Source organism: Garra rufa, chromosome 5, assembly GCF_049309525.1.
Source record: "Garra rufa chromosome 5, GarRuf1.0, whole genome shotgun sequence".
NCBI classification, from domain to species: Eukaryota; Metazoa; Chordata; class Actinopteri; order Cypriniformes; family Cyprinidae; genus Garra; species Garra rufa.
This window is the reverse complement of record NC_133365.1, coordinates 14,551,489-14,562,542: the sequence shown is the minus strand read 5'-3', so window position 1 is coordinate 14,562,542 and position 11,054 is coordinate 14,551,489. Positions and strand designations below refer to the sequence as shown.

The 11,054-nt window shown below is 36.3% G+C and overlaps 1 protein-coding gene across 1 annotated transcript in view; it reads right to left on the bottom strand.

Moving 5' to 3' along the window:
* Positions 1-11,054, bottom strand: part of iqgap2 (IQ motif containing GTPase activating protein 2) — a 71,887-nt gene that overhangs the window by 29,835 nt on the left and 30,998 nt on the right. The window contains exons 6-15 of the mRNA XM_073839782.1: positions 9,385-9,452; positions 6,876-6,989; positions 6,597-6,775; positions 5,606-5,693; positions 5,277-5,440; positions 5,104-5,191; positions 3,942-4,102; positions 3,684-3,850; positions 2,388-2,512; positions 578-741 (exon numbers count right to left, since the gene is read on the bottom strand). Coding sequence (XP_073695883.1) covers positions 578-741; positions 2,388-2,512; positions 3,684-3,850; positions 3,942-4,102; positions 5,104-5,191; positions 5,277-5,440; positions 5,606-5,693; positions 6,597-6,775; positions 6,876-6,989; positions 9,385-9,452 — 1,318 coding nt within the window. The remainder of the gene's footprint in view (positions 1-577; positions 742-2,387; positions 2,513-3,683; positions 3,851-3,941; positions 4,103-5,103; positions 5,192-5,276; positions 5,441-5,605; positions 5,694-6,596; positions 6,776-6,875; positions 6,990-9,384; positions 9,453-11,054) is intronic.

Sequence of the window (11,054 nt, the reverse complement as noted above, 5' to 3'; positions counted from 1 at the left end):
GCGATAATTCTTCACTGCACGTCTTAAAACCTGACTATTTTAACTCCAAAAGAGGGTTAGCACTGGCGTAAGTTGTTAGTAAATCTGTCCCTTAACCTCTTAGACATTTGTGACCCTGGACCACAAAACCAGTCTTAAGTCGCTGGGGTATATTTGTAGCAATAGCCAAAAATACATTGTATGGGTCAAAATTATTGATTTTTCTTTTATGCCAAAAATCATTAGGAAATTAAGTAAAGATTATGTTCCATGAAGATTTTTTGTAAAATTCCTACTATAAATATATCAAAATGTAATTTTTGATTAGTAATATGCATTGTTAAGAACTTAATTTGGACAAATTTAAAGGTGATTTTCTCAGTATTTTGATTTTTTTGCACCCTCAGATTCCAGATATTCAAACAGATGTATCTCGGCCAAATATTGTCCTATTCTAACAAACCACATATCAATAGAAAGCTTATCTATTGAGCTTTCATATGATGTATACAACTCAGTTTTGTAAAATTTAACCTTATGACTGGTTTTGTGGTCCAGGGTCACATTTCATTAGTTCAGCACTGTTATTCTGTTTCACCTTGCAGATGAGATCTTTGGTGGTCAGCAGTAGATCGTGATAGTGTTTGGCGTTGGCTGGATTGACTCCCTGTAGTTTAGCTGTAGGGAGTAAGAGGGCGGCGAGTGTCTTCTCTGGATCTCCAGAATTTAGGGCTTCGTTGATCTCAGCGATAGCAATGACTCCTACACAGGGAACATGGGAATTTTGTGTGTTCAACAACCTATTCAATGGAATTTTGTTATTGATTAAGAAATTTACAAAAATGTCCTAAATGTGTTGTTTATACCTTAAAAACATGTTGTTTCAAGATCAACTTGAATCTTTGTTCAATAAAACTGTTCTGTAAGACTTTAACACACTGGATAAATAAAGTTCAATTGATTCACATTATAAAATAACTTTCTCTAAAAACGTTGTATTTGAAAGACCATCTATGAAACATATCATTACTAAGAAGGCTATCTAGTCTGCCATAGACACCTTAATTTGCTTATCATATTACATACAAGAAAATATAAAAAAAATGTGCCTTTACCTATAAGAATATGTTTTAAAGGATTAATTCAGAATAAAAATTTCCTGATAATTTACTTACCCCAGTGTCATGCAGGATGTTAATGACTTCCTTTCTTCAGTCGAAAAGAAATTAAGTTTGTTGAGGAAAACATTCCAGGATTGTACTCCATATAGTGGACTTCAAATTGCAGTTTCATTGCAACTTCAAAGGGCTCTACACAATCCCAGCCGAGAAATAAGGGTCTTGTCTAGCGAACTAATGGGTCATTTTGTAAAAAAAAAAAAAAAAAAGTACATACTTTTCAAGCACAAATGCTCATCTTGCACTAGCTCATAGGGTTGCCACCCGTCCCTTAAAATACGGAATCGTCCCGTATTTGAGAATGAAATTGCGCGTCCCGTTTTGAATCAATACGGGGCGGGTTTTGTCCCGTATTTTTTATAATTTTTTTAAAGCAGCGTCTCATGCAAATCATCCCACACGCATTATATGAAGATGCCTCCTTTCCTACTTTTGATTGGGTAATACTTGATGTCATCGTTAGTTTGATTGGTCTTTTTAACTGTCCTGTGAGGAGGGCGGGTCTTTTAAGCAGAGTCTGCCAAGTTTAACCGTGTCTACACCGGACGCGACAGTTGCCGCGCCGCAACAGCTACAGTCTGTCTACACTGGACGCGACAAAGCGACCGTTGCAAATCATTTAAACAGACAGCATAATAGGTTCTATTTAATTTTTTCGCGTTGCGTCACGCGCTGCTCACGTCCGGTGTAGACACGGTGTAAAAATGGCAGATGCTTCTCCAGGGAACCCCCCGCGTCTTACAGATTTCAGAGCTTAAACGAAAGAAGGGTTTGTTTGCAGTTTTGTGCACAACCCCCAATCCCCAATCTGTATAAAAAATGTATAAAATGTAATCTCTTTTTTTTTTTAATGACTGATTGTTTCACTAGATAAGACCCTTGTTCCTGGAATGTGTAGAGCCCTTTGAAAATGAATTGAAACTGCAGTTTGGACTTTCAACCCATAGGCCACCACTGAAAAATCCTGTAATGTTTTCCTCAAAAACATTTCTTTTCGACCAAAGAAAGAACGACACAACATCCTGGACGACATCTTGGAGTGAACTATCCTTCAATATTTTTGTTTTTGTGGAAACTGTAATACATTATTTCAGGATTCTTGATTTTCTTCTATATCTAAAGAATATTATTTCTGTGAAAAAGAAATCTTTTGTGACATAAAAGAGCTCATCTTTTTACTGACCACAATCTTTTAAACAGTATTGTACAATTTATTCCAAAGTTACTCACTCTCATGTTCCTCATGCACCTGGACATTGACAGTGTCGACGCATTTCTGAACATCATTCCAGGTGAGGAACTCTTGACCCTGGGCAAGGGACTCCGCTCTGAGTCGGATCAGTGTGTCTGCATATCTAACAAAGCAAAACAACCACATGATGAAGTAAATTACATCTTAGTGTGCCATTTAGTATGACACCTCTCTCTTTTTCAGTCAGTAGTATCACTGTACCAGGGGTGTAGATTTAGGGTGGACGGTGGGGATGTGTCCCCACCAATATCCTCTGACCATTGAAATGTCCCCACCAATAATTTAATCCACTTAAAAAAAAATTGCGCTGTCAACATTAACCTAGACACGCAGAAAGGGATACGTTCTCTCCTTGAGTCCTCCCGCCCCCAAAACACATATGAACATTTTGATTGGCTGTGCCTTTCCTTGCTATCATGTGAGAGGCTATGGCTGCGTTCAGATACAAGCAGCGCCAAAAATGCAATGGATTTTTTTCCCGTGCGAGTAGGTGTGTTGTGTGACATACATGTGAGGATGGCAGCAGCAAAAAAAAGAAGCTGGACATAAGGAGCTTTTTTTCAAAGAAAAGTGTAAGTCACTTCAAGTTCGCTAGTGAATCCATCAAAGTCCATCAAAGTAACGACAACAGCTAACGTTAATGCTAGTGCTTATTATTATTATTTTTTACAGCTTTGACGCACATTCATTTTAGCAGGGCAATCTATAGTCTGTGAATACGGCTTAAAACTAACAGCAGATTAAACAGCTAAATGTAAAAGTATAAATATGATCCCTGTCATTTCTCCTAATCTAATGACGACTATTTGTCAGAAATTAGTCTTGTGAAAGAAATTGATATGCTACATACTAATATTGCCATGCAATTGTCTATTGCAGTTCACCAATAGACAATCCACTTCGCACAAATAGTTTTAAAAATGCATTCACTGACTTGGCAAACATTAATGATTTGATTCGAGATTTGCACACTAAGACTTAGAAAAAGTGAAATAAAATGATTGCTGTTTAAATGGCATGTTTATCTTTATTAAACTATCTTTTTGTCAGTTATTAAACATTCCTTTAACATTACACTATTCCTTAATTTAATCCTTAGTGGATTAATATCAATCGAAGCATTGCCAGTTTTAATGTAAAGTGATTTTGCATTTTGCAGCATATTAAAAAACATTGGAGGGGTTGGTGGGCGGGGCATGGGGGGGGGGGGGGTAGGGGGTGTTGTCATAGGTCCCCACCAATGTGCAGAGCAAATCTACACCCTTGCACTGTACCTCTGTAAATTGTCAGCATCCAGACCACTGAAGCCCAGCGGAGAGTCACTGAGCTGCTCAATGACAGCCACAGAGTCTTTAGTGTCCAGCACCTCATTTAACACAGACACAGCAGACAGCATCTCCACAGCTACACACAGCTCCTCATGAGTAAGACCAGCCTTGTTCTGCAAATTAAAAATCAAAAATTAAAACTAGTTTTGTAAGTACCAAGACAAGAAAGAGCTACACTTGGAATAAAAGAGTAAGAGAGCTGACCTGACAGCCGAGCTGCAGGCTGAAGAGCTCTGCCTGGTACAGGCTGGCAGCAGTGTGGTAAACGATGGGTAACTGGGCCTCGGGGTTCAGAAGTGCCTCCACAGTCTCTTCTGGAACGCCTTTCCGAATAGCTGCATTGATAGCCACAACCGCCTCCTGCTCTGTGTCCATCAAGAGCACAATTATCAGTAGTATCAGACAAACAGAAAAATCACATAGATACATACTAAGGAAAAACCATATGAACTGGTACAAAATCAGTAATCAGCTGCTTTTAGAGTTTTTTAATTGATCTATCAATCCACTTTGGATATAAAATTGTCAGTATTGGATATTTTAAGAGATAGCTCACCCCAAAATGAAAATTCTATCATTAATTACTCACCCTCATGTTGTTCCAAACCAGTAAGACCTTCGTTCATCTTCAGAACACAAATAAAGATATTTTTGATGAAATTCGCTTTCTGACCCTGCATAGACAGCAATGCAACTGCCACGTTCAAGAACCAGAAAGATAGTAAATCATTGGTTCAACAATAATTTTATAAAGATACGAGAATACGTTTTGTGTGCAAAGAAAACAAAAATGTATTTCTTCTCTTCCGTGTCAGTATTCAACACACGTGCACAAGAGACGCATGCTGGCTCTTGGATCTCAGATTTCATCAAAATATATTCATTTGTGTTCTGAAGATGAATAAAGGGTTTGGAACGGCATGAGGATGAGTAATTAATGACAGAATTTAAATTAAGATAATTTTCCCTATTTACCTCTGAATCTTAAAAAACACATTTTTTATCTAACTTTTAATTCCTACTTAATTAACACTGTTAAATGTTTCGAAAATCTCAAAAAGAGTATAATTTTTTCATATTGTACATGAAAATGTTGTGTTGTCTAAATTCACTTGTCGTAATTGATTTTGAAGGAGAAACAATGAAATACAGAACTTCATATCTAACTAAAAAAACACTATACTCTAGTCTATAGTAGTCTACATTTGAAGTGGATGAAATTAAGCTCATCAAAGTTGTCCTAAGACAAGAACGGGTATTGTTTTGGCTTCAGGACAACTTTGATCAAAGGTTTTAATCCACTTCAAATGTTGACTATTGTATATATTATCAGCTAGTCAAGGGTACATGCATGTGTGCAACATACTTCGTTTCTCGGCCTCTGCAAACTCGTTGCAGGAAGTGATGACCCTTTGAATCTCTTCCCTCTCCAGCTGAGCACCCGCACCAGCATCCTGCATACAGATGTCATGAACATTCTCAACAAACTCATTTGAATGAAAATAAATTTCACCTGATAGGGAAAGTATGCTTTAGTACCTTAACTTTATGCTCCCTGTAGGATGTGAAGTGCTCCAGGTAAAAGCAGGAGTTGTCATCAAGGACTCCCAAAAGACCAAGTGCAGGCAACCTAAGGCTGGCCAGTAGGGCTTTCTGATCTTCAGCATCAAGAGCCTGATTTAATTGTTGAACAGCTGCTGATGCTAGAGAGAGATAATCATTATTACGTTTATATAACATTATTTTCAATTCAGTAAAAAAAACAAGAGTATTTTCTTGAGTGCCTACACATGTAGCAATTGCAGTGCATTCCATAAATAACTATCCATTTTTTCCAACTATCTATTTAAAAAATGTCCCACACTTACTGTTCACATGATCTACACTCCTCTGGATCTCCTGCTGGGTGAGTAATTCTTCATACACATCTCTCTCTTCAGTTGCAACAGACGAGCGCTGAACACACACACACACACACACACACACACAATATGTCACAACTTATTTATTAACAAGATTTGTTTTCAAACAGGACAATCAAAGGTTTAGTGGGGCAGAGGACAGGGTAAGCTCTGGAAAAGTAATGAGAATGCTGTTGTTGTTGGTATCACCATTGTGCCTGTGAGAAAAGATCTTGACACCAGGCTAAAATTAAATTCATTAAAAAAATCCTGAGCAGTAATACACTATTCACACAACCGTAGATGTGTACACACAACAAAATGACTATTCAACTGAGCCAACATCAGGGGATCAGGTGATACTGGAGTCAGCAGAGTGTGTGAGGACTGTTAGAGGACATCAGCATTTAACTAGCGAGGCTGATTCTGTTATTTTTAATCAAAATCCTGCTGATTTTGCAAGTAAAGGAATGCTAGAGAATGTTTTTAAAAGGAGCCTGCAATAGGAAACAAACAAACTGGCTTTGCATGCAAACTTTGGTTATTTGCATGCACAAACATGCCTACAGTCTTCAGCAAATTATGAATACTCTTCCCTGTAAATTAGAGCTTAATATTTAGGTCAAAAAGATTCAGATATTCATGTGTCTGGGACTTTTTACTGCATGCCTATGGATGACTAAGGTTTTGCTCTTACTGTGCATAATTTCAAGAACCCAATTTATTCAGATTTTAAATCACACACAAATGTGGTTTGCATTGGGTTTGTAGGCAGAAAGATTATCATTCGAGCAGCATCATATCCGAGGAATAAATTTCATTTTAAAATACACTGAAACAGCTTTTTTAGATTTTAATATTTCACAATATTGTTTTTCTGCATTTTTAATCAAATAGATGCAGCCTTGGTAAGCATAAGAGGGTTTTTCTAAACTTTTAATCTGAATATCTTGTTTACCCGTCCCGAAGCCTGATCCTCTTTCTTCCTCTTGGCTTTGCTCAGTGTGTCCTGGTAGGCCTGGGCCAGTGGTTTCTGTGTGTTTCTCAGTAAGGCATTGGGGTTCTGCAGAGCTGCCATTGTGCTTTCTGCGTGACCTTTGTCAATGGCCTCATTAATGGCAAAGACAGCAGCGTGTACTGATTAGAAAGAGATACAAATACATGTGAACCTTAGAATAAACATTAAAGATGTACTGTCACATACATATGAATAGATGAAATAGGTGAAGTCACTCACATGCAGCTTCATCTACTGAAAGCTCATTGGCCAGGATGCCACCGATCTTGCTGAAGGTGGGCATCTGGATGCCATATTTATCCAGTTCTTTCCTCATGTTGCTGATTTCTTCCTCTGTGTAATGAGAATATAAAATGTTATCAGTTAGGTTACATCCAGTTGGAGTCAAAAGTTTACATACTCCTTGCAGAATCTGCAAAATGTTAATTTTTTTTTACCAAAATAAGAGGGATTATACAAATGCATGATATTTTTTTATTTAGCACTGACCTGAATAAGATATTTCACATAAATGATGTTTACATATAGTCCACAAGAGAAAATAATAGCTGAATTTACACAAATGAACCTGTTCAAAAGTTTGCATACACTTGATTTGTAATACTGTGTTGTTGCCTGAATGATTCATAGCTGTGTTTTTTGTTTAGTGATAGTTGTTCATGAGACCCTTGTTTGTCCTGAACAGTTAAACTCCCTGCTATTCTTCAGGAAAATCCTTCAGGTTCCACAAATCCTGTGGTTTTTCAGCATTTTTGTGTATTTGAACCCTTTCCAACAATGACTGTATGATTTTGAGATGCATATTATCTCACTGAGGACAACTGAGGGACTCGTATGCAACTATTTCAGAAGGTTAAAACGCTCACTGATGACCCAGAAAGAAAAACGATGCATTAAGAGCCAGGGGGTGAAAACTTTTTGAATTTGAAGATCAAGGTAAATTTAACTTATTCTGTCTTCTGGGAAAACATGTAAGTATCTTCTGTATTAAATAATATGATATTTAGGCAAAATAAGAAAAAGCTGTGGATCGTTCAGTTCGTTAAGAACACAGTATTAAGAATCAAGCGTATGTACATTTTTTTATAAATTCAACTATTATTTTCTCTTGTGGACTTATTCAGGTCAGTAATGAATAAAAAAATAACATGCATTTTGTAGGATCCCTCTTATTTTAGAAAAATAATTAACATTTTGCAGATTCTGCAAGGTGTATGTAAACTTTTGACCTCAACTTTATCTTACATATATTTTCAATTCTATTACTGACACACAATTAATTTGTGGAAACCTATGGCATTTTGTACATGCGTAATTGTCGAACAAATCAAGGGCCTAGTTACTTTAAATCATTTTACAACACCTTCAAAGTGTGTCAACATCAAACCACTACAATATTTTTTCCCCCGCAAAAACAGCTTGCTATAATCCTAAATGTGTTTTCAACACTATTGTTAATTCATTATACCATATCATTATGACTTGAACTCAATTTTCCTGATGAGATGAATAAGCTGAAGAATTACACTCTGAACAGAGCTAAAACAGTAATTACCTGTCATTACAATCCCATCATTAATCAAACACAAACAGCCAGCTTTCTCCAGAGTGTTCACTATTATTGAACCTGAGGCACTTTTCTCCTTCTCCTGTGATCTGAGCTAACAGAGGTGGATCTACACTTCAGCTATGGATATAATGTATGTCTGTGAGTTCTGTGACTGTAAGGGAGTACCACTATATGCCATTCAAATCTTAAACTAAAGACTTCAGATACCACATATTTATGACTGAGTTAAATAGTTTTAACTTTTGAAAAACCAATTTGTTTACAGAGGGTTTGCATTTGCGTCACAATTTAGTCAGTTAACTGGATGCGCAGCCATACTGGAGATACTCAGATGTAAACAACAGCATGGATTGCACGGTTAATGTACCACTAAATACACTGTTCTGCTAATTTATGTCAAGTCAAGTCACCTTTATTTATATAGTGCTTTTAACCATTCAGATTGTGTCAAAGCAACTGCACAGTATTTAAACAGCACAATAGTGTGTAAGTAACGCATTATTGTAAATAATCAATTTTCAGTTAAAGGCAGTTCATCAATGAATTTATGCTGTCAAAGCTATTGAAAAAAGTGGGAAAGCTGCTAAATCATACAGAGAAGGACTTAGTAAGCAGGAAAGGATGCAATATTTTGACAAACTAAAGTTAACAGGCGGTAAAGATATGTACGAGCAACATTTATTAAGATATTAGCCTAATATCTTAACAATAACCTACCTGACCGGAAATAATAAGAACAAACACAAATGTAGTCAAAATTCCTGGAAATCCTGATTCATTTTGGCCAAACACCTTTTGTTCCCAGACAGTATTTTGCACTCTTCTCCTTGATTTGTTATAACTTTTGGCAGTCTGCAGTACTCCATGTGTTTTTCCCATTCCGACTAATTAGTACAGCCCAAAATATAACAATAATTGACAATTTCCAGCAAAACATGCAAGTTTCATTTAGTTCAGTAGCACTGTTTACATTCAACGCTGCCAATATGGCCGATTGATGACACGTCGTAAAAACCCTCTATTGTTAATATAATAACGACTCAAACTACTATTATGGGATGGTAGGGATGTACTGTGGTTACAGGCAACCCTAGTACTTTAGACCTGAAATTGTTCGACAATAAACGGCATTCATTTTTGTCAATGACTGTGACATACCTGTAAAGTCTACTTTTCCCAACAAGTCCTGGATCTGAGGGGCAATTCCCAATTTGTACAGGTATAAGCTACAAAAAGAAGAACAAAAAAAAAAAAACATAAATAAATGCACTATATTAAAGTAAGAGAATGAGATATAATTAGAGACAGCAGAGCAAATTGTTGTGTATTTTAATTTCTCTCCGAAATGATAGAATAACAAATAATAAGTTGTTTAATTAAGACAGTTGTTTACGTAAGTAACATTAAAAGTAACATGTATCAATCATTTCATATATACTAAATTCAAGATAATATTTCCATAAACACAATCAATTTACCATATATCAATTGTAACATTTCAACAGTTAAAGGGATAGTTCACCCAAAAATTTAAATTCTGTCATTAAGTACTTACCTTCATGTCGTTCCAAACCCGTAAAACCTTTGTTCATCTTCAGAAGACAAATAAAGATTTTCTTTTACAAAATCCGAGAACTTCCTGACCCTGCATAGACAGTAATGCAACTGAAACCTTTTATGCCCCAGAAAGGTAGTAAGGACATCAATAAAAAAATAATACAATAGTCCATGTGAAATCAAGGGTTCATCCGGAATTTTATAAAGCTACAAGAATACTTTTTGTGCGCAAAGAAAACAAAAATAATGATTTTTCAGCAATTTCTTCTCTTCTGTGTCAGTTTTTGACACACGTTCACATGTGAAAGCATGTTTGTGGTGCTGCTGATGCAAAATGTCAAATTGTTGAATAAAGTCATTATTTTAGTTTTCTTTGTGCACCAAAAAGTATTCTTGTAGCTTCATAAAATTACGGTTGAACCACTGATGTCACATGGACTATTATCAATGTCCTTACTACCTTTCTAGGCCTTGAACAAGTCAGTTGCATTGCTGTCTATGCAGGGTCAGAAAGCTGTCGGATTTCATCAAAAATATCTTAATGTGTGTTCTGAAGATGAACTAAGGTTTTACAGGTTTGGAACGACTAGAGGGTGAGTAATTAATGACAGAATTGCCATTTTTGGATGAGCTATCCTTTTAGTAAATAAATGCACAAATTGTGCTGCCATTTAGGTTTTGATCATACAGTCATGCAGCAAAATCAACAGTTTAATCAACTTTTAAAAATGTCAAAATATCCCCAATTCTTATGTTTTGTTTATGTCAAATGACAGTTAAACTGTACAGTACACTGAAACTTTATTGTATTTTAATGCAAATTCTTGTCACTTAGTAAAACCAGCCGAATTATACAGACAAGCCACATGTTCCCAGTTTGATGTTGTGCCCTAAGGCCAAAACCGTCCCAGAAGCACTGTTTTAAATACGTCACCAGCTTTATTTGCAATACAGAGTATTAAAATCATATATGTTGCTCTAATGTTCTCCCACTAGATGTCAGTATGCAGTTGAGTCAAGAGTTACACCAATACTGGAACAGGAAAATAGCCTGCAGTTAGTGTGCAACACGTGCTGGAAAGTGCATTAAACTTTTATCTGTCAACTGATTGAGGACAAATGGAAGAGTAATGAATTATTGAAGGGATTAGAGTGGTGTGCACCTGAGCGTTTATTCATGGGAGATAAACTTAACATGCCTTCCTTACCTTTGACCCCTACATCAATAGCCAGAGATACAAACAGTCTAGTGTGAATTTATCCTCCGTTCT